At 43.0% G+C, this 27274-nt stretch overlaps 1 protein-coding gene across 18 annotated transcripts in view; it reads left to right on the forward strand.

Annotated features, from left to right (window-relative positions):
- The first annotated feature begins 284 nt into the window (after window positions 1-284).
- TCF7L2 (transcription factor 7 like 2) overlaps window positions 285-27274 on the forward strand; it is a 172554-nt gene continuing 145564 nt past the window's right edge. For all 18 annotated transcript variants that reach the window (XM_042863624.1, XM_042863625.1, XM_042863631.1 and 15 more), the window contains exons 1-3: window positions 285-564; window positions 869-935; window positions 1097-1221. In XM_042863624.1, the coding sequence (XP_042719558.1) occupies window positions 376-564; window positions 869-935; window positions 1097-1221 (381 nt within the window). In that variant the 5' untranslated portion in view covers window positions 285-375. The remainder of the gene's footprint in view (window positions 565-868; window positions 936-1096; window positions 1222-27274) is intronic.

Consider the following 27274-nt stretch of genomic DNA (forward strand, 5'->3'; position numbering starts at 1 on the left):
TTTTGATTATTATTAATTTTTCGCGAGTGCGGGTGCGCGCCGTGAGCAGCTCCGGGAAGAAAGAAAGAGAAAATCCAGAAGAAGGGAAGGAAGAAGCCCAAAGTCACTGGTGCAAAGGAGCAAAGGAGAGACATTTCCCTCCCCTCCTCCTCCCTCTTTTCCCCTCCCCAGGAGGAAAGAGAAGGGGAAAAAAAAAGAAACTTTCACCTTGGACTCTTCTTTTTTTGGTGCAAACTTTCCCCCCCCCCTCCCCTGTTCTTTTTCCTTTTTTTTCCCCCCTCCCCGTTCCCCTCCTTTTTTTTTTTTTTTTTCTCCTTTTTTTTCCCCCTTCCCCTTTTTGCAAAATTGCTGCTGGTGGGGTGAGGCAGGAGGAAAATGCCGCAGCTGAACGGCGGTGGAGGGGACGACCTGGGCGCCAACGATGAACTGATCTCTTTCAAAGACGAAGGGGAGCAGGAAGAGAAGATCTCCGAGAACTCCTCGGCCGAGAGGGATTTAGCTGATGTCAAATCGTCTCTCGTCAATGAATCAGAAACGAATCAAAACAGCTCCTCGGACTCGGAGGTACGGGGAACCCCGCGGGGCCGTGCGGGCGGCGGGCGTGGGCCGCAGCGGGGCCGGGGCCGCCGGGTCCCGCTCCCTCCGGCGCCCAACTTTCCTCCGCGGCACCAACTTGTAACGATGCCTTCTGTTTTGTTCTGTTTTCTCCTGTTTTGTTCTTTTCCCCCCCCCCCCCCCCCCCTTCCCCCACACCTCCTCTCTTCCACCTTCACCCCACACCTTTCCCCCCCCCTCCCCCCCACACACAACACCACTACCAAAACACCCCCTCCCCGCTCTCCCCACGCCGACCCCGGCCCTCTCCCAGGCGGAGCGGCGGCCCCCGCCTCGCTCCGAAACTTTCAGAGATAAATCCCGAGAAAGTTTGGAGGAAGGTGAGTACGGCCCGGCCCGGCCCGCAGCCCCTCCGCCCGCTCCCCATTGCGGGACACTTCGCTAAAAAAAACTTTTTCCTTTCCTCCCCATCCCTTCTCGCCCTCCCCTCTGTTGCCCCCTTCCTTCCCCCTCTCCTCTCGTGTCTCCCCCGCCATGTTAGCTGCGAAGAGGCAAGATGGAGGGTTGTTTAAGGGCCCACCATACCCGGGTTATCCCTTTATAATGATCCCCGACCTCAGCAGCCCGTATCTGCCCAACGGATCGCTCTCTCCGACGGCGAGGACGGTGAGTGCCTTTTTTTTTTTTTTTTTTTTTTTTTTTGTGGCTTTTTTTTCCCTTTCCCCCCCCCCCCTCAGCGCCGCGCTCCCCGCTGCCCCCGCTCGGCCCCGGCCCCGCCGCCCCCTCCCCCGCGCCGCAAACTTTGCGAACTCGGCGGGCGGCGGCGGGAGGGGGTTTGTTTACACTTCGCCATGTTGCTTCTCTCCTTCGCTCCTTCCCTGGTTTTTATTTCATCTTATTTCTTTTTTTTTTTTATTTTTTCTTTTTCCTTTTCGATTTGTTTTTTACTTTCAGTTTTACGGGCTTCTTGCTGGAGCCCTCCGATGTAGGGTTAAGAGGAGGGAGGAGGGGGAAAAACGAGAGGGGGAAAAAAGCAACAAAAAGGAAAGCGGCCTCAAAAGTAAAGTAGGAACGAAGCAAGAAAAAAAAAAAAAAAAAAAAAACAAAAACCGCAGAATCGGGAAGTTTTATTTTTTCTCCCTAACAATTACTATATTTGTTTTCATGCCCCTCTCTCCTCGCTAAGCGGGGAGCGACCGCTCCCGCTGCCCCGCCGGCCCCTGCCCTCCTCCGCGCCGCCGGCCCGGCTCCGGCTCCCCCTCCCCTTTCCTCCCCCTTAACCCTTTCCTGCCCTCGGCCGGCCCCTTGCCCCGCTGCCCCTCCCGGCCCCGCCGCCCTCCTCCCGCCCCGGTGCCCGCACCGCGGCGCGGAGCCGCTCTGGGAGCTGAGAGAGCGGCAGGCCCGGCCCTGCGCCGCACCGCACCCCACCTGGGCCCGGGCGGGAGGGAAGGGCCGGAGCCGGAGTCAGGGATCGCCTCTTTGCGAACTGTAACAGCGAAATCGAAGCGAGTCGAGCGAAATTCCTGCTGCGAGCGTGCTGGCAACACGCGTTGTGCTGAAAGCGTCCTCTTCTTGTTGAGCTTTCTTTTTCTTTCTTTTTTTTTTCTATTTTTTTTTTCCCCCAAATTGTTTTGTATTTAATCCTGAGGGCAGGGGGCTCCCGCCCCTGCGTGTGAGCGGCGCCGGGCTGAGCCCCGCTCCTGGCGTCCCGCGGAACTCCGGGGGCTGCAGCGGGGCCCGAGCTCAGCGCTGCACTCCGCCTGCCCGGGGCAGCGCTGCCGTCCCATCCCCTTCCCGTTCCTTCCCTTCTTGGCGGTGGTGGCTTAATTCTTAGCTAAAGCGATGAAATACAGCGGGGTACAAAATGCTGTCGATGGGCTTACAGTGTCGTTTTGTTCCTTCTGGGCGCTTCTCAGTCCCCGCAGTCCCCATGTGTGTTTATACACTTTTTTTTTTTTTTTTTTTTCCTTGCGGTAACACGAGATAGCAATTTACAATAATAGATCCACTGTTCCAGAGATGTTGTAGCCACGCTAATGACTGAGGTCTTGGGCAGCTTCAGCGTATCGGATCTACAAGTGTTTTACAGCATTAAAATATTAACATCGGGTCAGCCGTGCTTCCATCCGGTGGAACGTCAGCGGGGCGGCACTACGGGGCTGTGAGGGGCTGTGCTGTGCCCCCCAGCTGTGCGGGGCTGTGAGGTGGTGGAGGGGCACTGCAGTTGGCAGTGCGATGGCCGGGAGGGGAGGTCAGGGCTGGACGCGTTTCTTCTTTCGAATATGGTCACTCCTAAGCGTATGGGTGATGGGGATGAACCTCAAACCCTTGCAGCACAGGGATCCAGACCATCAAACAATCTTTGATACAAATGACTTTGGAACAAGTCACTTGGTTACAAAGTGGTAGCATTGTGTTCCTTTCTTGTTCCTTTTTGCCTGAAAGGCATTCCCTTCTCTCAAGCACAGGTTACAGGAAGATCAGCTCCTCTTCCCTTTCCTTAAGCGTCTTTCTTACAACAGATGCAGTTCTTCATTTTCCTTTTAATCACTGCATTTCCCAGAGCCTCTCTCCCTTCTCGTGCAAACCGGGGTTCCCTCGCAGTTGCCCTCTATTCCTCCACTTGCTCCCTGCAGCTAAAAAGGCCTCCATAGGAATGTGGCATTAGTGGGAGTCGGAGGTGCTGCCCAGGGGATGCCACACTGCCTGGTGTTGGTGTGGCAGGTGGCCTTCTCCCGTTATCAGATGGGATCTGAAGGAGGTTTCCACACTCTGTAGGCAGTTTTTTCTCTGGCAACCTCCTCGTATCTCCCTAACCTTATTCTTTCACATTCCGCGTGTTTGTTTGTTTGCCGACAACTTAATTATAGCCTGGAAAAATTAAGGTTATTAATTGAGTCCTGAGAGCAGGATGTTACAAGGACCGAGCGGGATGGCAGCTGCTGTCACACTGCTATTAGTGGATGCTGGCTCTCTGCTGCACAGCTTCCTATTCCAGACAAATTAGATCATGCTCTTTATTGTTTATTTCTATTTTTCTTAATATGTGTTGAAAATGTATAGATAATTCAGTGCCGTTTTTAATTTTATTTTTATTGGTGTAGTTTTTCCAGAAGCCCTATTTGAGGTTTAGGACATGCAAGGTCGAGGTGATGCAGATATGTGACAGAACTGCTTTTCCTTTCCCTTTGCTGTTGCATAGAACCTTAAAGATTTGTGGGTGTGGTTTTTTGTTGCTTTATTTTTTCCTACTGACTTTTTCCTTTTTCTGGGATGGCAGTGTTGTGTGTAGTGGGATTGCTGTTTATTTTATTTTATTTTTATTCTTCTGTCAATGTCACTGTAATTGTCTGTTCAACACATGGGCAGTGATTCCTGCTTTACTGTTACATGAATGTGTGGAGTATCATAAAATCTGCTGATGGTGAATAATATATTATCTAAAGAACAATGCTTCAGTTGCTGAAAAGTCTTTATAAAAGTTCAATAGGAATAATTTTATAAGCCAAAGATTTTTTTTTTTGCATGTTAATGTTGCTTCTGACAGAATGCTGTACGTTGCTTGCAAGAATAGCTATGTGCTGCGTGGAGGTCTGGTCTCCAGACCATACTAATACTAATGAAGTAGTGCATCCGAGAATGCAGTTTCATACCTATGCTTGCAGAGGATCCGTGGGAGCTGCCTGATAGGGATAATAATAAAGGACATTGTTTTTGTTTTGGAGCTGGAAATGAAAAAGTAGTTTATTTCACATCGATCCTACATGCAGATCTTGGTTAATACATTTTGTGAGCAAATGGATGCGTTGTGACTTGAGAAAGCCCTGGTGGCTGAGGTCTCGTTTTTATTGGTGCTGTTGCATCTTCCTTTACTCCAAATTGATGCTTGCTAAATGAGGTTGTAGGAATGAGCTTGTGTTTGGTCCTGAAGTGTGCAAGTTTGGAATGGCTGTAGGGGAGAGCAGCCCCCCGCTCACAGCATAGGTCCGGGAAGAAACTTTTCCCTTTAACTGCTTTGAAAAATGGATGTTTTCCTTTATCTGCTGAATGAAACAACATAATCCTTCCTGACACAAAAGCAGCAGACCCGGGAGTGCGAAGGGTTAATGGTGGTCCCTTTTTTTTCCTCCTTCCAATTGTTTTGACAACACTTTTCAAAGTGTGACATTCCAAGCCCTTGCAATACAATGTAATATTACTGTAATTACACAGGTCATTACATTTTAAATAGAGAACAATAAAATGCTTATCGCACTGAAAAAGAACAGGTGTTCTTGCCCTTCTTTGGTATTTATGCTAATTGTTTTTCATCTCCTTCAGAAATATTTATGGCTGGCGTGTTAAGATTTCAGTCTCGATGCGACAATATTAATTCTTTGCTAATCTGTATGGTTGAGGTTTAATGTCTGCAGTATGGATTATAGTATTAACATCCACCAACTCATTTAATAATGTAGGTACAACTTAATATGTCAGCACTTTAGTACTTTATGATACATAGCTATTCAATGGAGACTGCATTATTCACTTTTATTTTTTTTATTAAATAGATGTGCTTTTATAAAGTTTCTGGACTTGTGCAAAACAAGCTATGAAATAAGAACCGATGATCCTGCAGCATAAATCAAACGGAACCTCCATAAAGAAACTTTCCTCATGCTTAATTAGGTAGATTGCTGAATCACTGCTATAGCATTAGCATAGCTGCTATTACAATGGCAAACAGATTGGGTCTGTGAACTTATTTCCAGTAAGGAATCTGAGTTATTTTGAATTCTCTTCCTTTTCTTTTTATTTTCTTTATATTATTTTTTTTCTGATTGCATTTCTTTCTGGAGCAAACATTGCATTGCTGAGTCCACCAGCTTCTCTTTAGGGGGCTATGAAAATTAGTTAGAGAGAAGTTTCATGTTTCTGGGACCTTGCAAAACAATATAATGCAGCACTGTTACTGGAGCGTACCGGATAATTGCAGGACTGCACTTCATTAAAAACAATATTTGCCTTGGAAATCAAACAATTTTAATAGCTGCAGCAGTGGCTGATCTATACTGGAAAAAAAAAAAAAATACAGTAGACACCTTTCCTGGCATTTTTTGAATGCGTTCATACATGAATCGATGATTTTGAATGTATTTTATTTATTTATTTTTCCTTGCCTCCTCCTTCCTCTTCATTTTTTTTTTTTTTTTTTTTTGTTCAAGCAAATACGTGCTGATTTGTCAGCTGGAGGCAGGGAGGGGGATATGTCACAGCTTTCATTGAGGCTTGTAAAGCAGAACGTAGGTAGAAATGTTTTAAATTTGTCAGACTTTCAAGACTGGGCCCCAAAATCAGGTTTAAAAAAAAAAAAAAAAAAAAAAAAGGCAGTGTAGAGAAAAAGGACAGCTGCAGATTTTTTGTGTGGACGTGTGTTTCTGTACCATGACTAAAAACTCTGAGGACCTTTCCCCAGCTGTCTGGGAGTTATGTGGAAGTTGGATTATTGGCAGTTAAGCATGAGACAACCTGGATTTAGCAAATGTTCTCCTGCACAGGAAGTCGATGACATTATACTGGGGGAAGGGAGCGGATCCCGCTGCAGGCGAGGCTTGGGGGGAGTCTGCTCCCCCCCTCCAGGGCAGCCCAAAAGCAGCACTTGCAGTAGGCAAGGCAAAATAGGAAAGTGGTGGGTTTCTTTTTTTCTCTCCCTCCATCTCTCTCTCTTTTTTTCTTTCTTATTATTTTTCTGTTTTTTTTCCTGGGGTTTTAGGTGAAACCAGATCCCTGGCTCCCACCTCGGAGCTGCTGTGGGAACTCCTGCCTGGGGTGCTGGGGAGGTGTGGGGAGAAATCCCAAGCCCCACACCCCCTCAGCTCTGCCTCTTCGCAAATGTGTACCTAAGCCTTCAGCTTTGACTTCTAATTGGGCACATTTGTGAAGGAAATGGTTAATTTTACAACCAAAGGCAAACTTGCACCTCGACAGGTCTGCTGAAAGAAATGTGCCACAGTCGTTTGCTGGCAGGCACCGCAGGGTCATAAATCCACGGGGTTTATTTACAGCCTATAACACTTATGAATGTTAAGATATTTGACGCCACGCTGGCCTTATAATATCCAAGGTCCACAGACACTGGCAGTGGGTCAAATTTCTTTCACTAATTATAAGCAATGAGAGATGGAGTGTGGTTCTGGGGGGTGGGGAGAGCTGGAAATCCTGTCTCTCCCCACCCAAAAGCGCAGAATTTTGTGCTCCTCCTCCCAGGCGCTGGTTTATGTTTGTGCTTTTACGTGGGCTCTGAAGTTTATAATTAACGCTTGCTGTGCCAGAGGGGCTGAGCTCTGCCTGCAGCGGGAGAAGCCAGTGCAGTCCTTGGCAGATCTGAGCAGCACTGGGCAGTATTTCCTAGATACTGACACGAGCAAACATTTAAAGAAAGATGACACCTGGAAATGTCCTTTAATTTTCTCATGTACCAGTGAGAGGGGGAAGAAAAAGGTGATAATCCTGTGAGGTTTGATACAAGAGGTGGATGGCTGGAAATGCACATTTTAGAGTTGTTTTGTGTGTGGTGACGACTTGGTGTGTGTACCTGTGTAAAATGGGGCTCTCTGCTCACATGAGGGGAAGGTGTGTAGTGATGTGCTCAGTGGAAGGGCAGAACACTTCCCCAGAACACTGGGGAAGCTTTGTACCCTGCTAGAGGGAGAGGTGAGGGGTGGATGGGGTGCGCTGGGGGCTTTGGGGAGCAGCAGTCACAGAGGGCACTGGAGAGTGCTTGGCAGACAAAAGAAGAACATGGGAGTGCTAAGAGAAATCTCAGAAACTTGTGGGATGGGGGTCATGCTGGTGTTCGAGTTGTCAGAAGGGAATTTTGAGGCTTGGGACTTGACTCCTCAGTGTCAGGGGACATTGGGCTCATGGAGAAGCAGTGCATTGCCCACGCAGCCTGAGATCTGCTCTGCTGCCTTGGGGTGGGTGCCGGGCCTGGCGCTGCAGCCTCTGCCATGCTGTTACCTGGGTGTGCCCAGGTATTACTCCTGGCTTTAATCCCTCCTGCAGTTTCCTGCAATCTCCCTGTAGGTTACTGTTGCACTTGGATGCTAATTTAAGCAAAACGTGGTGTTATGTGTGTGGTGGAAAGCTGTGCTCCTTTGCCCATATGTTTTTCTTCTGCTGGTTGTGTAAAGCCTGGCTGGGAAGGGGAGGAAAAAAGGAGGCTGTCAATGTGGCCCTTCCATGAGTAAATGTACAGTTTTGTTGAAGGCTTTATGCATTTTCCTAATCAATGGAATGCTGTGAGTTATTAGCCCCTAGGGACAGATCTGAATCCCATACCACCGAGGTGTGGGGCTGGGGCCATGCGGGGCCTGTGCAGCAGGTTATCAGCAGCTGTGCTGTCCTGCTGCTGTCCTGCTCCTGCCAAGCCCTGCCCAGGATCCCTCCTTTGTGTTAGATGGTCTGCAGCCTCCATCCGTGCTCCTGTGGGGTCACACGCGGGCAGCTGGGCAGTGCCGAATGAGTTAAGTTGCTGGCTGAAGTTTGGCTTCATGAAACTAAATTTGAGGCCTGGTAGGCATTAGCAGGGCACAGCACATTTACAGAGCTTAATTAGTACGAACTGTAATTGTTCATGGTCTGCCAGAAGGAGTAATGTTCAGGAAAAGTGGAGTCGTTCTTCTGCAGTCTTCAGTTTTAAAACGATAAATCACTTGCATATTTGTGCAGTGATTCAAATGGAGCTGAGACCTCTCCATCTCAACATGTGGTAAATTGTAAAGTCAATGAATTGCAGATGTAGGGTACAGCAGATTCTCTAAGAAAATGCAGAATGAACGGGGAAGGGTGATGCTATAAATACTTACTGAGAAGATAACTGGGTTTCTGCTGTGCCAATTATGATGTACTAAAGATATTAGCAATTTTTTTTGAATGTATTTATTTTGCATTTCTTTAAATGTAAAGGTACCACATTACTTCACTTGGTGAGGTTTTTCTTAATGCTGCAGAACAATGGGTTTCATATGGAAGTGCACGTGATAGCCATATTAATACAAATTAATTCACTATGAGTAAGGTTGTAGCCTTTCCTGGAGGAGCGTATAATGATGGGGAACTTTAAAGCGTGGGTGCAGAAACTTATGAGAAATGTAGTGGTAGAGGATGCTTTACATTTGAGCAGGGGGACATGCTGGGATTATTCTGTCTCCCATCGTGGTGTTCTGTATGTGCCCATAAGTCCTTCCAGCTCTGGAGACACTTCTTTGGTGTTTTAATCTGACAGCCTAGAGCCTATTTCGGGGGGGGGGGCCCCAATCGCAACAAAACTCCAAACCTATAAACAAAACTACACTATACAGATTAACATTGTAAATGCTGTGTATTGTTTTGTTTTGTTTTGTTTTTTTGAATGTGGAGAATGTGTGTCACTCTAACTGCTGTGAAATCTTGTCTTCCTTGGGCTTGGTCCAAGGTCCATTGAAGTCAGTGGAAAAAAGCCTTCTATTAATAACGACAGGCTTTGGATCAGGCCCCGAGTGTCTTGAACCAATGGCCAACTTATTCAAAAGTGGATAAAGGTATTGAAAAAGCCAAACTAAACTAAACGTCACATTGATTGCTTCTTTTGCAGCATTTTTTGCTCTTAGAAAAAAAAAAAGTTGTGTTCCTGATGGTACTTTCTTAAATGAGCTCCTGCAGTATCTGACTTTCCCACAGAAGTGCAGAGCATCCTGGCAGGATCAGAATTTGGTCTGAGGCTGTGTTTCGTGTCAATACTGCTTTTCTAATGTGAGTAGGTGGATTTGTATGGAAGTTGTAAAAGTTAATGATTGTTCTCTGACTCATAAGCTGCTGGTTTCAGCAAAGAAAAATGATGACAGTGAAATGATAGAAATTATAGGAAACAAGTAGGCTTTGGTGAGCAGAGAATGTATTTGTGTTTGAAATGTTTCTGCTGCTTGCTGAAGGAAGTGCAAGGACGGAGGTGATGTGGGGGCTGTGGTGAGATGTCTGGGGTGCTGGAGTTCAGCAGGTTTTGGCCAGGAAGGAAGCTGAATTCAGGAGGGACTCTGATGTTAAAGGTCCCATAACCATTTTGTTAGTCCTACTATACAGTTAGTTTTGACTAACTGTTTTCCCCTCTCGGCAGAACAGGTTTTAATGCCCTAGGCTCCGTGGGAAGTACAATTGCATGCTTAATGGCTACCAAGTATGAATATATAATTGTGTGCTAGCAGCATCTACCTGGCAGCTCTGTGGGGCTCTGAGGAGTATCTGTGGCAAGAAAGGAGCTGTGTACAACAAAATCTGGCTTGGCTTTTTAATGCACAAGTGGAAATGCTACAGCTGAGACTTAAAAACAAAATAAAAAAACAAACCCAAAAACAAAACAGCAGCAACAACAAAACCCACAAAATTAAAATCCCACCGCACCCCCCCCCCAAAAAAAAAAAAAAAACCCAGAAAGGAGAGTGTGGGAAGGAATATTTAGGAAATACTGAACTGAAAATATTGCAAAAGGGCTTTCTGGGGAATATGAGAAATTCTTAGATGTTGATACAATGGAAATAAATGATCTTATTTTAGCAAGAGGAAAAATAGAGCAAGAAAAGGTGGGGGGTTACCTCTGAGCACATCCTAAGTCCTGCTGGAGTCAGTGACTCCTTAAATAATTATGTGGAAGAGTTTGAGGCTATAGGCTTTTCTATTCTTAGAGACAAGTCACTACATTGATTTCTGTTTTTAACTGATGCAAATATTTAATAAAGGTTCTCTTGGAAATACTTTAAACTCTAGCCTGAATAATTTTAACTTGGTTAAACCAGTGAACTGGTTTGAGAGCATACACAGTAAGAGGTTTGCATTGGTTTAATTAGATTTAAGAGATTTATAAAACCAGGACCGCTGTTCTGACATAGGCGAGGTCTGGAACACAGCATATAGATGCTGCATTGATTGCAACCAGGCTCAACGGACTGCTATAGAAATGATGCTGTTATAAATGTTTGCTAATATTAAAGAATCCAGGAGAAAGTGTGACCTTGACTGAACGCATCAGAAGAATAAGACTGCAATCAGTGTTTCTATCTTTGTTTTCTCTGAGATACTGGTGAGAAGATTTTTTTCCCTTTGAAAGGAGTTACAGATTATAGTTCTCTGCCTGGAAGTCAAGATTTTGAGATTTTTACTAGCAGTATTTTTAGCTGAATGCCTCAGTTTACTTCTGATCCCTGTTATATTCCCCTATGGGCTTTTTTTTTTTTAGTTCTTAAACTACACTGTGAAATGTAGATTAAAACATGTATGTGTCCATTTGAAGAAAAAAAAAACCACCTTTACAGGAGCTAGTCACAGACCTGACTTCTGTACTGGTTGCAAAACCACTGTGTAAAGAATATCCATAGAGCTTATTTTGCCTGGGTAGCAGCTAAATACCTTTACAATCCCCAGGGTTGTTAAAGGCCAAACGCCTGCTATATGTAGTAAGTTTATTTTTCATTGAAGTCAGTTGCTCGATGATAATATGTGAAAGTATTTTCATGGAATTTTGTTTATGAAATGCAAGTCTGAAAACTAGAACCTACATTGTAAAAGGAGCAGGGTACACTGAGGTGCTGCTGGTGCATCCATACCTCAGTTATGCGTGTGCACATCTGTGTATATGCATGTGATGTATATTATTTGTGAATGTATAGTCAAGTTATCAGGTGTCTATTCAATTTTAATTGACAATATGAGATTCCTGTGGTTTCTCTGTGTGCAGATTGCCTTGGGGCTCTACGGGGTTTGTGGGAAGAAAAGCCTTGACAAGTTTCCATTAAGCTCTGAATCAGGCAATTGGAAAAGAGGAGAATGAAAGGAGCTGAAAAGAGGGACAACTTGTTAGTGTTGCATTCTGCGCTTGCAACGAGAAACCTCTTTTAGACAAGAGCGGTTCTCAGGCCAAGAATTTCAAACTCGCAGAGAAACCTGTCCAGAACACAAAAGTTGTTTGAACGGGGTGCAGAATTGTCACAGTAATTAGAGCAATCTCCGTTTACTGAGTGGCAGCCTTTATAAAGGACAGGGGATAAAGGGTTCAAATTCATCTTTCTCTCTGTGATTCACTTCTGATGAACTGCCTCTGTGTATGTATGTGTATATGAAGGAGAGTGTGTGTGTGGCCACATTTTCAGCCTTTCATCGCTAGATTGCCCTTGTTTTAAAAGAACAAGGGCTTGTGTTTCCTCTGACTGCCTCGAATGACGTTTCCAGACATTTTGCCTTTTTTTATTCATGTATTTTCTATCAGTATTCTAATTCAATGCATAGAAATAAGATAATGCTTTTGGAAACATGCTTGTGTTGTGCCGGAGAGGGAACCCCAAATATTTCTCAGTCTGTTTCTCTGTTTTTCTTCTTTCTTTCTCAGTCCTGCATCTTTGACTCTTAGGAGCGTTCCCATTATTTTTAATAGGATTACTTGTAGAAGCAAGCACAGTGAATGAATAAGGCTTGGGCCCTTAAAGTTTATCCTCTGGCTGCTGCAAGGTCTGTCCAGAACTACTGAATCAGCTGGAGATTTGCCATTGCTCTTATTAGGAGAAGGATCAGGCCCACAGATTACATAAGACTGGGTCTTGTGAGCAAGCCAAGTAAAACTGTAAAAATCACAGTCATTGCCACGTGCACTGCAGAAGTGTCCGGAGGCCTCTGGGCTCCTCTTGATCAGGTGCATGAGGAATATGGTAGCAACTGAGCCACTTAGCAGTGTGGGTGTTCTCACTGGAGGAAGAAAATGTGACCAGGGTTTACCTTTAAAGAAAAGAAAATATTAAGCATCTTGATTTTTATTTATTTATTTTTTTTTCTTAGTCATACTGAGTGCAAAGTTGGTCATTTTGATGTCTATTTAACAAGATGTTTAGGTTCAGTTGTTGCCCTTTATTTGCTGTTCCTGAAGTAATGCAGCAACTCTTTTGTAAAGTTTTGGAGGCACTGACTGTGGCTGTTTTACTTAGTTGTTTAGCCAGCTTTGCATTTCTGCCCTTCATTAACCACTACACTGTATCTAAATAATGAGAGAGGTTTGCATGTGTTGCTGAAAATGGACAGAGGAAAACAGGTCTTGCTGCTTGTTATAGAAGCAGTTGAAGCTAACAGATGCTACTCATTGATGTGAAAGACACAACTCTGAGATCATGTGCAGAATCTGTATGCAGATTCTTTCTTAATTCCCCCTTCAATTAGTTTTCCCCTGGAAGATGATGAAGTTGGCCAGATATGTCATATTTTTAGCAAAAAAAACAGTTATATTTTTCATAGGTTTGGTCCTTAACGTGAAAAACTCTGGAAAAGATTGCTTGTCTTTTGAGTTTGTGTTGCAGAAATGCCCACTTACGTTCAGCAAATTACACCAAGCTCTTCTTCAGGGCAGACATTCCCCTAATTGATTTGTGTTCTCTGTGAGTATGGTATGGGGGCAGGGAAGGCTTTTCTGAATACCCGGAGCCTTCTTGGAGGCATGAGGAGGAGTGGGATGGGACTGTTTTACTGGCAGTAATGGCAGGACCTGAACATAGAGTCAAGTCTGTGTGCTGGACAATGTCGTGGTCACGTTGAACAGTGTCTCCATTTCTTGTTTTTTTTTTTTTTTTTTTTTAAGATGATGCTATTTTATCTCAACCACTGATGATATGCAGACCAGTTGTGATGCCTGTCATCCTGAAAGGAGTATCCAGTGTGGTACTAATTGTATCAGGACTAATTGTTGATTAGAATGTACTTGTTGCAAATTATGGACCTCTCTTGGACATGGCTTTCTCAGTTCTATCCCTTGTGCATTATATTCTCAGCTAGTAATTAATTTCTCAGTTTGGTAATTTGTCAGTAACTGGCTTCTCTTCAGTAATGAATGCTCTGTAGTAATTCCGCATCACTAAGGAGAAATTGCTGGCCCTAATAAAGTCACTGATCTCTTTCATTTGCCAGCCGGATAACCTTTCCTTTCAAACTGTTATATCCAAGTTATCCATAGCAACAAAACCTGAGTACATCTCCAGCCCTTGTCCTGGCTGCTGCTTGATTCATGGAGAAAGGGCTGAGGGAGCCAAGCTTTGGGCATGACCATGAGCAATAACATATGAGAACAGCAGAAAACTTTTTTTTTTTTTTTTTTTTTTTTTCCTTTTTTCAGCTGTATACGTATATGTAGTTGGGAAGCACATGTTGCTGGAACAAATACCTGTTGAGGTTAGTGCAGGTGGTGATACAGAGCATTCATGCTTTCCTGCTGCTGGGTGATATTCCCTCAAGCTTGCTATCCTGCCTCGTGTCACCTTGCTCTTCTGCTTCCTGGTGGGATGGTTTCTGAATGTGGCAGTAGAGGTTTTGAGGTTCTTCTCTTCCTGGGGGCTGATGGAGTAGGTACCCCTGGGTCCTGAGGGGGGCTCTTTCCACCTTGGCCTTCTGAAAGCTGCCCACCACAACTCAATGGGAGCTGAGCAGCTGGGCTTGTAGGATTCAGGCCTGAAGCTGTGATCCCTAAGGGGAGCCAACAAAGTTTGTTTTGGAAACAAAACACTCAGTGAAGCAGGAAGACAACTGCAGGGAACACTGGAAAGATGGTGTGAATGAGACGCAAAAGTTTTTCACTTAGTGTCCCTGCTACGACTCTGGGTTCGTGGATCTAAGGAGAAAAACTGCAGGTTTTGGAAATGTCATGAAATGCCTGGCAGCATCTGCATACCCCTAAATACCTTTTACATTTGTTTTTATTTTTACTGCTACTTGAACATGTTGGCTAATGCCACAAGGAGTGAGTTGAATTCTGTCTTTTTTTTCCTCCTGCTGTTGGAATTGTTTGTTAAATTCCAATTACGAGGCTTGTTCAACACCTGTACAAACCCACAGCCATTGTTAAGGGAATAATTTGAGGACAATGGGGTTAATGCAGGTGTACACAAGTGCAGAATTTGGATTGCAAAGTCTCATTATTACTCTGTGTGCATAAGAAAAAGAAGGAAAGTATTCAGCTTAATTTTCAGATCCCAGATATAATTTGTAGGACAAGTGTTTGGAAGAAGGGAAGCTGGGGAGGGGAAGAAATGTCTGAACATGTTCAGATATGGTACTGAATGCATATGAAATGGAAAGTTAAAGGGAAATAAACATTACGCTCCTCTTTCCTCTCTACCTCACCCTCATACCACTTTCGTGGAGTCACTTTCTGAGGTATAGCTGCATGAGGCCAGTTGGAAATGATCTTCTTGCATACTATTTACCTTCAAATTGGTCACGCCTAAACCTGATCATCTGCATGGGACTGAGATAGTGGGGCACAATGCTGATTTGTGGTGCCAACCGTCAATAACCCCAATTGCATCATGATACTATCAGGAAGTTGTATTAGGTGTGCCTTCACATGATTATGCTCTGTCTGGCAGGAGCAAAATCAAGGGAGTTGGGCTGTTAGACTGTCCTGATTTATTTTTCTCTGAAGCTGAATGTGTGTGTGGCCTCCAAAGGTGACCTGCTATCTTGTGCTACCAGAGTAACCCTCTTAAAATTGTAGGAACATCTGTAAAAGTCAAGAGGATTAAATCCTGGAATTTGTAGCATGTCTCCTGTTTGTTTGTTTGTTTTCTTCATTGTGCTGATACACAGATTTACAGCTTTGTGTAACTTTGTGAATAACTAGCAGTGGGTCATTTTCTTCTGGGGTAATTCCTGTAAAGGGTAAAAGAAATACAAGCAGAATGAAAGCCAAAGTCCACATCCCTGCTGTCACAAGTGACTGTCAGTTGAGATCAGTTTCTCCTGTAGTTTCACCTTCTGTTACTTCCCTACTTATGGGAATTTCTCCAGATAAGGATGCAAACTTTCAGTTGTCTTAAGTACTCTGTGCATTTGGGGTGTGACGGAATAATAAATAGCAATAATTATCAGTAGTTAGATAAACTGATCTGAATGTGTATTCTTTCAGTGTTTCGGCTGGTAGAGCTAATCTTGACTGCTACAAATAGATTTGGTATTTGGCATTCAAGTTTATGTAGGAGGGGAGAAAAAGGCCATTGCCTGTGAAATTGTTCAGAAGTTACTTGCTGTTCTTTTTCAATGAATAATTACTCAGCTGAGTAGCATGACAGGAGTCTCTGGTATGGAACTGTTTGATCAATGGCGAAATAAGTAGTTCCCCATCTTGCTTATGTACTTGTATAATTATGCGTATAGATGTGTAGAGGAAGGCTAATTATCCTCAAGGTTGGAAAACTGACTTATTTTGAGGAAATGATTGGAGTCTTACATTAAACATTAATTCCGAATTACAGAAAGAAGAGTTTATCACTGATTTGAGGCTGTCCCAGAATGCTGCTAAAAATAATCTTTCATAGGTTACATAGTTTTGGTTCGTGGGAGACTCATACTTTTCTCTTTTGGTGGGTAGCCTAATGTTGTCCTGCTGAAGATAGTAAGTGGTGGTTTGTCTTAGAACTTGAAGTATGTTGACCTTCTGAATTGCACGCTGCTGGGGTGAACTTTCTTCTGGCAGGTGGTTAAGTTAGTGGGTAGGGTGGTTCCTTGCCTTTGAAGTTGTGTGAATTTCATCGAAACAAACAAAACCTTATGGGTGAAAGACTTTATTACCCAGGTAGAAAGCGGAAATTATTTTTGAGGGATAATTATTGATTTTTTTTTTTTTTTTTTCTTGGAATTAGAGCATACACTCTCAACTAACAGACTTGGTTATAATTTTCTTTGTTTACTTTGTTTACCAATATAGATTGCAATGTTTTGTTTGCATCAGTTACTATTGTTTGGTTACTGTATTAGTAGCACTGACTGTCCTGGTAACTTGTATCATCCAGCCTGTTCCATGCTGTGCGCAGTCAATATGTGCAGTACATGTTGTATTTGGTTTATTGGATAACACTGTATAAAGTAAAATGCACTGAAATTATCTGGAAGCCTCCTCCCACACCACCTCCCCCTTTGTTCAACTAAATAACTCCTTTCTATTAAGGTATAAAAGTCACTCCTTTATCGGGAGAAAGATTGGGTAAGGTGGGCAGCACCTGGAACCTTGTCTGCAATTCTGACAGAGAATTAATTGATTCTACCTTGGGTTTAAGGCCAAAGGCAGCTGAATGTGGCTGCATGATGAATGATCCTACCGTACTGAAAAAAGCCAAGAACGGATGTCTTATTAGATGATGAAGCCAGAGAGCAGTTGACATCTGGTGTTATTTGAATGCTTGAAGAAGCACTGCCCACCCAAACTAAATCCCAGATTTCTTTTGTACTTCTATGTGCGCAGAATTTGACAAACAGAGAAGTTCACCCAAGTGCTGAAGTACGTGGTTTTAAACAAATGAACTCATCTGTGTGATGGATGGACACCAAAATCATGGAGCTGTTGAAAGTGGGAGAGGAACTCCCTCTGAGCTAAGAAGAAACTGACTTTTGTTAGTGATATTTAGATGTCTTAACAGCTACAAACTCATTAAGATAAAATTAGCTACTTTTCAAGGGAACTGTTAATTTTTAACATAAAGCTCTCTTTAAAAGCTTCAGTAAATATTTGTGAATTTCACGTAAGGATCACAGATACACTGTGTAAGCCTCGAAAATACTTAAATGGATCTGATTGTGAACCTGGAGTTTGATGCACAAATCTGAAAGAGTTTGACAGAGAAACTCTTAATGCTTGTTGCTTTATGTCTATGTATAGATACACATACTTACTAAATGTATATACCCTTTCCCTACAAATCTGAGGCAATTGCAGCATTTGACAACCAAGCATCTGATTTCCTTTCCTGGCTTTTGGAAGGATCCTTTTTTAGTGGAGGTCCTGCCTGTCTGTATGAGAGAACAGTACTGCTGTTAGGTGCTCTGCTCAGTAGTCACCCTTTGTTTGAATGTGCCTTGTTGTTTCCTGTAAGTCATCTGGTAGCAGACAATTTAAAGGCAATATGTGTAGAATTACTCCATGATCTAGAGCCAGAACAACTTGGTCAGTGGTTGTGAACACGGATGTTCCTATGCGTGAATAGAGTTCCATGCATATAGATTCCTCTGAATCCATGAAAAACTGGGCTGTACTCCTCCACAAGCTTTCATCAGCTGCAGAATTATCATTCAGATATTACCCAGTGGGAGCTGAAACTCTAAAAGCAGTGGCTAAGTTTCTTCTGAAACAGGTGTGATGCACAATGATAGCAAGATTGTGGCTTTGTGCTGTCTGGAGGGTTAACACAACTCAGGTGATGATGTGGCCATCATGTGATACTGGCATGCCCGCTTTCCTCAAGTACTCTGTGCTCAGAATGATTCACTGGTTCATGATGCAGCAGGGAGGTCCTTCCTGGAAATATCCTGCTCACTTCTTGGGTGTGCTCCGTGACATTGTTCCTTGTATGAATATTGGCCTGTAAACCAAAGTGTTTGCCCTGAATGCATCCTATTCTAGTGGAGGTTCATGTACAGGAAAGGTCAGTATGGACCTGTGAAAGCAGACTGCTCTGCAGGGCCAATCTCGAGCTCAAGTCACAATGCAGATGCAGTTCTTTATGAAAGATCCCAATGAGGGCCTATGATACTTAAATATTCTGTGGTAACGTAATCAGCTGTCACCCACTACTCAGCTTCTATGCTGATCTTAAAATAATCTTTGTAGCATGACACATGCAAAGCTTTCCTTCCCTCCTATTTAATCTCCAGTACACAGCCCCAGTGTAATGTTTATATGACAGTCATAAGGAAGGCTCTGTAGGTGTATCCAGGCCTTTTATGAGAGCATGACACGACACTGGTTTCTACATTTATCTCTCTGCTCCTCGATGTTCAAATCTCTGCCATGCTTTCAGTTTTGAAATGAGGGAAAGTGGTGCTGAGCTGCTGTGTCTCATTAACAAGGTGTGAACTTCTACTTTCTAGCATACTGAGTGTTCAGTGTCCTCTGTAGAGATGCATGATTTGGACTTTCCCTCTTGTCCCTCCTTTTCCCTACTGATGTTTCACAAGAATAACAAACCATGAATGGACATTAATGGCTCCATGCATAGATATATATATATAGGCTGTCTGGTTGCTAAGAAGATTTTATTGGCATAAATTTGGGGTGTTTACAAGTAGCAAATTCACTGGTGAGACTGTGCAGGCCAGACTATATGAGCTCTGAAGGGCATTTATAACACCTTTAGACAACCAGTCTTTCTGCTTATGGCGAAGGTGTTTGTGTGTGCATGCACATGCATATATGTGTACATATATACTTAAAATATGGATTTCTATGCTTTTTTTCCTCCTTGGAAATACAGAAGAACCATTAATGTGTTCGCTACTGGCATAAAAATATAAAAACACATCAATTCTGAACTGATTTAGAAGCTGTAGTACAATTGCAGTGTGAGAATGTCTGTAACTTAATTAACTTTGGTAAAGTGACATTCCTGGAAGGTTGGTCGCACCCGTCTGAAGATGCTGAGAGAATGGAGGTAGCTGTGTGTTTTCTCAAGTACTTTGCTGTGTCTAACAGCAAATGACTTCTCTCTGTATGTGGTAGAATGCAGATTTTTGGGCCAATGCCGATAATTCCTCAGAATCCCAATGCTCAGGCAAAGCTTGCAACAGCTTAACTTCAAGTCCCTGATTTTCTTTGACCAACAGCTTAAGGGGGAAGAGGAGATGGGGAGGAGGATGGAAGAGTGGAGAGCAAGAAAATACCCTTTTGTAGTAGATTTGAACAAAACAACATCCAAGAAACACTGGTGGTTTTAAAGTTGTTTGGAGGTTTTGTGTAATAGAAGTAGTCCCAGCTGAGAGACATTGCTGAGCAGAGTTCAAGCAAAGAGGCCAAAGGTACAGCATAAATTTAGTTTGTCAGATTGTTGTTGAAATAAATGAACATTATTCCATGGAATAATCATAACTGCCCATATGGCATAAATACAATCATGAAGTGGTCTCTGAAAATGCTTAGTTTGTATTCATTGCATCTTTTGACCTGGAGGGAGAAAAGGTTGTAATCCTGTTCCAATTGTAATCAGTGAGACTTACTATTGATTTGTGGGAGACTTTGTGAGCATGGAGAGTGGGGTTGGATGATGTGAACTAAAGGCTGGAAAATAATTCATTGATTAACTACTCATCTTTGTTTAGTTTTGGTAACAGTATGTCACTTGGTGCTCACTTATTTTGTGATTTAAATTTGTTGTCTTTAGTCTAAATGAATGCCTAACAGGGCTGCACCTAGTAATTTTACAAGTAGCCTTAGGAGTGCTTTCATTGTGCTAAAAGCATTTAGCAGAAGAGCTGAACTACTAGGAGAGGTGCAAAGAAGGAACATCAGCCTGTCCAAGTGGACACGTCAGCAGGGAGAGGAAGTTGATGTTCTTGACTGCAGTCTGACTTGCTTTATAATGTGTTTTTATTGCCTAATCGATATACAATAGGAATCCATTCTCTGGTCAACTTAAGCACCACTTAATTGAGAAATAAATGATAAACCTATTAAGAGCTGCTCGTAGACAACATTTCAGGGTGATTATGGATGCTCAGCTAAATTTTTTGGCATCTCTTGAGCGAGACTAATTGCCTTTCCTCAGGGCTGCTCCACAAATTTGGGTCACATCCTGGTCTTCATAAATGGAAATAAAAAGAAAAACAAGAACAACTCCAGTGGAAGGTTTTTCAATGAATGATCTTTTTAAAAATTATTATTATTTTAAAGAGGGCCAATGTATACTAGCCTTTTTCTCTTTTGTATGAAAATGGGGCTGCTTTTGCTGCTGAACCTGGTCAGCTCTTGGCCAGAGACTTTGCACCGGGGTGTGAACATGATCTATGCCTCTGGATTGGGTCTTTCCATGCTGCAAAAGTTGCTTCTTGGGGATCCTGTCTCATGAATCGTGGTGGTAAAACATGAAAACTGTGGTGGTCTTTGGTTGGTCCAGCGCCCTCTGCTCTTCCTGGGGAGTCCAGTCTCAGCAGGGTTGTCATCACAAGCCGTACAGCTCTCAGTCAGGGCTCTGACTGCTTCAAGAAGATGGATGTTTCTTCAGATCCATCTTTTTGTCAAGGTGCTGCATGCCCTTCAACAGCCAGGAGCCAGCAGGCATGGCAGATCCGTGAGAACCATTAGTAAGGACCTGGACTAGGAAATGCTGTGTCAGGCAGGAGTAGGTGAGCTTTGTTTAATCAGTTTCTGAGTCAAATTTCCAGTTAAGGCAATTGATTTGTAATAGAAACTGATGGAATGAGCTGGGATATAGAAGCCCAAGGATGTATAATTCTGCTTGGCTTTGTGCTGGCTGCTAGTGATAGATGTGACAAAACAAAACAAAAAAAACAAACAAAAAAAGAAACCAAAAAAAACAAAAAAAAAAAAACCACAACAAACCACTTAGAGGTGCTCACTATGTAGACTTTTGGCTGCGTTGTCACCGGAATTGCACTGGTCTCCTTTTGTGCCAGAACATCAACTTGACACCTGTATACCAGGGCTGGAGCTGAGCCTACTCAGTGAAAGAGTAGGAAGTCTCTTCTTTTGAGGGATTATGACCTGGAAACAGCTCCCAGTTTTGTAGGAGAGGGATATGTAAAGCATTCAGAATCTTTCCACTTGTCTTCACTGCTACATGGATGCTGGTGGGGATCTTCCTGGGGCTATTGGAGCCCGCCTTCATGGGATGTGTAGGCATGGTCCTTGTTGGCCTTTGCAGCTATTCTGGCAATCAGTGGGCTGTGTGGCTCTTACTTCTGCTCTCTTAAGCCTTGTGCTGAGGGCAGTGGGCTGTTTGTAATTTATAAATAACTATCTGTTATTTGGAGTGATCTCTGAGAGAGATTTTCTGACTACAAATGACTTGCTGAAAGAGCTGGAATCCACTGGCTCTCAGGTGCCAGGTGATGCCCAAACCAAGAAGAATTAATATTTTAATGCTGTGACCCCTGCCCTTCTCTCCCGTGCAGACCTGTGCCTGATTCCTATGCCAGTTCAACAAAATAAATCTGCTACTAACAACACTCCCCACTCCATGTAGTTGAGTGTTTGGCTTGCACAAGGATGCAAGTAGCATCTCTGCCTTGTTGCGGATAAGGGTCTGGCCCAGAAATGTTGCCCCATAGCCACAGCCTCAGTGGGACAGGAGTAACAATTGCAAAACTGGGTCCTGGTTCTTGCCACAGCCTTGCCTGCTGCTACCCCTTGCCTGCCCGGGTCAAGCATCAGGAGGGCTGTGGAGACGTTGTGTTCTCTTTCTGCACATTAATCTGCTGAGTGCTGAGGGCATCGGGTTTTCTTTCTTCGTAGCCTGACGGGCACAAATCACCAGATGATGGGCTTGTGTGGGAATTGATGTCTTTGAATGCTTTCGGAGGTTTTGATTGGGTGCTGTCGGGATGTTGGGAAACCCTCCAAGGGAATGACCTGTGGGCTTGTTGCCAACTGTACTTTCAGAAGTGACCCGAGACACTTGGATCTGTTCCTGGTGTTCAGAATTGCACTGAAACGCCAGTGTGATGAAAAAACAAATGCAGAATTGCTAAATGTGTGTTGTCCTAAGATTGTGTGAACTGTTGTAACTCTGCTTAAAAAAAAAATAATAAATAAAAATCCCCAAAAGACAATGATTCTCTCCTGATTTTCTTCAGGCCGTGTATCTGATTTATCTCTGTACATAAGTCATGCATCAGAATAATAATGAGAGAAGTATTTATGATTTTTGTCGGGGGCAGACAAAAGGGTATTTGAATAGAAAATTTAAACCAGAGAGAGCATGGAGAAATACTGTAATTTTTTTTTTTTTTTTTTTTTTTCAGGGCATTGATTTGTATTTGATTTAAATTTTAGTGTAGAGAAATAGTCTGATGTTTTCCAGGTTGCAGAAAGGTTTTAGCGTCTCTGCTTTCTGTCTGTGCAGAATTTTCCCTTGCCACCTCTGGAAGGAGAATATTTTATGTACCATGACTTTAACTACTTTTTGATCTGAACTTAATCATCCTCTATTACAATGTTTAGGTTAAAGATATTTTTATGGTATTCCAGTATTGGCTTTGAAAATCTTTAGTCACTGATATCTTTGTTGCTCATTAAGTATGTTTTAATTTTTAAACCAAGACTTCTCTGAAAGAAACCAACATTTAGGCAGATCTTTTCCTAATTACATTCCTCCCTCCATTTTGTGTCAGCCGGCTGGATCTTTTCACTTAAATAATGTACAGCAACTAGTATTGCATGTTAGTGTATAATTGAAGACAAAATGATTCTGCAGTAAATCTTAGTGATTTTTTCTTCTTTCTATTCCTCTAAACCAGAGAAATACAAGAGGAAGAATAGCCAAGGGATTGGTTGCATTCATAGTTAATAGTGTGGATACTGATGTGCACGGCTATTTGAAATTATAAATGCTTTGTCCCAGATAAGTTCATGCTTGTGAAGGATCCTGAAAATGTGGAATTAGACTTGCTTGTCCCTGAGAAAATAACGTTTCTTTTAGTGTGAAGCAAACTTTCTTGAACAGTTTTTGAGAAGTTTTTGTCTTGCCTAATTGGCAAAATCAGCTCTCCAGGAAACATGTTCTTTTCAAACCCAGAATGCATGACTTTGCCCGCAAATATTTTGTGTGTTATTATGTGAGCCAGTAGCTGAAGCATTTCACTGCAATTTGGGGCTTGTGGGTGTTCATCCCCATCTCCCTTAGTGTACCTAAATCCTTCCAGCTGCAGCTTTCTGGCGCTGGCTGCCCAGGTTGAGAACTTTAGGGTTCCGTCCCAAGTGGCACTCAGATTTTTGTCACTTCAGTTCTGTGAATAGGGATGAGGTTTGTGTGGGTGAAAGGCTTTGCTGAGAGAGGAGCTTTTGTTGCTGCCTAAGGCAAATGCAGCAGAAGGCACTGTCCTGGTGGGTGCTTGCGGGCAGCCGGACAGTTCTGTGTCAATCGAGCTTCAGCTTTTTTTTCCAGTAAGTATTTGCTGATTGAAATTGAAGAATTGTGAGCACAATTCATCTTAGCATACAGAGAGCAGCGGGTGCAAGCAGTGCTGCCTGGGACCAGACATTGACATACGGGCCGTCATCAAACTAATTGTTGTTTGAATTACCTGTTATGATCCGATGACAAATCTGCTTCGCTCCTGCCACTGGAGCAGAAAATGTAGCTTGAATTGGCGTGATGTTAGCAAGTGTAAACTGTACTTCAACAAGATGGATAAACCCAATTATGGGGCAGACCTGTAGAGAGAAAATCCATTTAAATCTCGTAATGTTAAGCAGAGCTGTGTTTAATTCATTTGGACCAATTTGGGAATGATGTATGAGTGTTGGTGAACATTAGTCAAAGGGAGAACAGCCGGGGAAGGAGATGCAGTGCTCGGTCAGGATGGCAGAGGAGAGCTGCGCCGTCTCAGCAGTTAGCACTAATGGCTGTGGAAGGCTGAAATGACAAAAAGATGTACTAACTGCTATTAGGGGAACAGCCCAGTGTAAATGAGCCAATAAGAGAAACATATGGAGCAGAAAGAAGGTGTGGTATTTTTCTTAAAACTACTGATCTTTCAAATTGAGAAGGAAATATATCTAAATTGAAAACAGCATTGTGCTATTTTTTGTTATTGTTCTTTTTTTTTCCTTTTACTTCCACAGAAAGTGTGTGGGATTTTTTTTTTTTTAAATTTCTGTTCTCTTTTATGCATATATATATATATATATATATATATATATATATATAAATTTAGAATATCTATCAAAATACAAGGAGGGGTGAGATTTTTTTTTTAATTATTCTATTTTCTTGAGCACAGAAGAGGTGTTGGTGACTTCCCTGCAGATTATTCTTGGTGACGTGATTGCTTTGTGGGATGTGTTTTAATGTGGACTTGACCAGAGCTTTTCCAGCTACGGCTTTCCTTATTTTAAAAGAAAATTAGACACAGTGCAGTGGATTGACTGATGTATTCCAGAGGATGCGGATGTTGTACGATAAGGGCCTAAGAGGCTGTCACTGCTTATTTACAGGCTTAATACCTAAAACGATGTGCTTGGGCATTGCCAAATGCTGGGGAAGATACATGTGAGTGGTCTCGCAAAGGTGTTTCTTTGACAGGAGAGATGCTTGAACAGTGAATTTGCTTGATTTGTAGTTTGAGGTTTTCAGTGGGTTCCAACAGAGCAAACCCACGCTCACTTGTTCTGTCTCATCTTTGACAAAAATAAAATCTTTCCTGATGTTACTTTCCACAAACTTCTAAGTAGCATACAAAGAGGCAGTGCTCTTTGCATCCCTCTTTGCCTGCGCACGTGTTACTGTGTGTCTGCTTTCTTCCATCGCATCACTGCAGTTGGTCTGCACTACTTCTGCAGCTTCTGGCAGCAAATAGCTTGGAAAAGGAAATATTTGCCTCTCACCAGTGCCGGCTGGAAGCCCTTTCCCAAGGTATCAGCCTCCCAGGTTTGGCTTTTTTTAGATCAGATTGTTATTTTCAGAATGCTTGTAGTTGCTGCAGACAGATGCTGAGGAGAAATGACCCGTTGTTGATGTGTAGAATTTAGGAAATCTTGTAGTGACTCCTTGTTTCTGGTACATGTGAAAGCGGTGAATGGTAACAAAAGTGCTTCTGCAGGACATTGTTTACAGTACAGGGAAAAGAGGTAATCTTGATCTTTAGTCATCTATACTTCAAAGCATAATAACTTTTGAAAAGCGTTGTTTCATTTTGAAATCTACTAAATATAAGCTATTAAAATGTTCTCAAACCATTTTCTTGCTTGGGGACTCTGATGCGTGTTTCAGTGTGATGGAGAGAAGTCCATCTGCATTTTGGGAAGACAGGCAGTCCTTGTTCCTGCCCTGTCCTAAAAATCCATTTAGCTTCAGTGAGAACATGTTAAGAAATCATGCTTGAGGGGATCAAAGAGATTGTGCTCCAAGTTGTTTAAAAGGCCTTAGGTCTAATGTGTGTGTCCACCATGTCGTATGAACGCGATGGTGCTGGCAAAAAGGGGCTGTGCTGCTTTTATTGCTTGTGTCTCAACAGTGATGGTGAACAGGGCAGTAACATTCACGCTGAGCTGTGTCACCACATAAACTAATATTATTTAAAATAGGGCTTGTGTCCGTGGGAGCTTCCAGAGGGTTTGGAGGAATCGCTGTTAGTGACAGCATCTGCCATGCCCTGTGTCCCATGAGTTTGTTCCTGGTGTGGTCACTGTGGGTGAGCGCTGCCGTGCAGCCCTTCCCTGCACCCTGGAGCAGCAGGGACAGCCAAAACCCTGGGGGCCACATGGTAACTGCGCTTACATTGTCAACACTTCCTCTTCTAATCCCTGTTCTGAGAATAACCAAATATTCAGACTTAGCAACTGTTTTTCCTGCCTAGTAACTTCATCTCCTGCAATGTCTGCCTTTGAGAATGTGTCTGGATCGCTCAGCGAACTGCTCAGTGTGTGTATGTGTGTGTGGTTTCTTTTTTCCCCCTTGTGGGTCATTTTTTTTTTTTTTTTTTTTTTTTAAGTCTGTAAGACTGCCCTGCCAGCTGCTGCGCTTTAGAATTGCTTAATAATTTTAATTATAAAATTGTTTGCAATCCAACTTTTAAAAAAAAAAAAAAGAATAAAAAGAAGAGCACTCGAGGGTCTTCCAGTGTCCTGAGATGTGCGTGTTACACAGGAGTGTTGAGCTTGTACTTAATTAAGAGCCACTGTTCGTTGAATGAAGTGATCATCTACTGAATGCTGACATAGGATATTCTTTTCTTTGGCAGAGTATAGATCGTATCAAATGTGGGTATCACAGGAAGGTAATACGTACCTGTGACTGTCTATAAAGCGAAATGGCTCTGCTGATAAACATCTTGGGCACAGCGCTGTTTAAAATGGGAGGAAGAATGCAGAAGTTGTTGAACCCAAAGGGTTCATTCAGATGGCTTCTGAACAGTGGAGGAATCCCACATATTCTTTGGGCTCATTGTCTCTGCCTCAGTTTTTTGCACGTCTCTGAGATGGGAGTCACAGTTACTTAATGCTGCTCCAGAGGTGGAAGGTCATGTTCTTTCTATTTTGGAAAATGTGCAGTATTGAGGTGGAAAGGACTTTGGAGGAGTGCAGTTAAAGTAAATAAGATCTGGGTACAATGAAATACACACTTTTTTTTTCTTGTTAAAATCCTGAAATTCGGCCCCCTCCCCCCCCTGCCTTTGACATCCTAACAAAATCATATGCAAAAGCATAAGCTGCTGAACGACTGTGCTGCCTGACAGTTTCTCAGGATGGGAACTGTGTGTTTGGACTTCTCTTTCTTTTCTCTTATACCAGATGCTGATTGTGTTCAATAATTATGTATACGAAAGAATTTTCATTATGGCATTGTGGTTTCATGTTCTCAGAAGTGTTTGGAACAGAGTGGCCACGAGAAGCCAGACTGCATGACACATTTCAGGCTTTGTTTCTTCCTGACCGCATGCACATTTTTATTATTATTTTTTTCTCCTCTTAAAGTTTGAGGAAAAATTGTACTGGTTTTAGCAATCTCATGGAAAACCCTAGTCAGAATCAGCAGGGAACGTAGTCTGTTGGATATGTTGGATTTTTAAAGTGCAGTTTTAGAGAAGAATGATTTGTTCCTGTGCTGCCATTCTGCTGCAGCTCCTTGTAGTAGGATTTCCCACAGGTGAAACGGCTGCTTTTTGTTGGAACACCACTGCATTTCCCCTATACGTCAGTTTATTAAGGGGGAAAGGAAGGAGGAATCATCTTGAA

The sequence above is a fragment of the Lagopus leucura genome, unplaced genomic scaffold (genome assembly GCF_019238085.1).
Source record: "Lagopus leucura isolate 7727_CA_CO unplaced genomic scaffold, USGS_WTPT01 Super-Scaffold_741, whole genome shotgun sequence".
Classification (NCBI taxonomy): domain Eukaryota; kingdom Metazoa; phylum Chordata; class Aves; order Galliformes; family Phasianidae; genus Lagopus; species Lagopus leucura.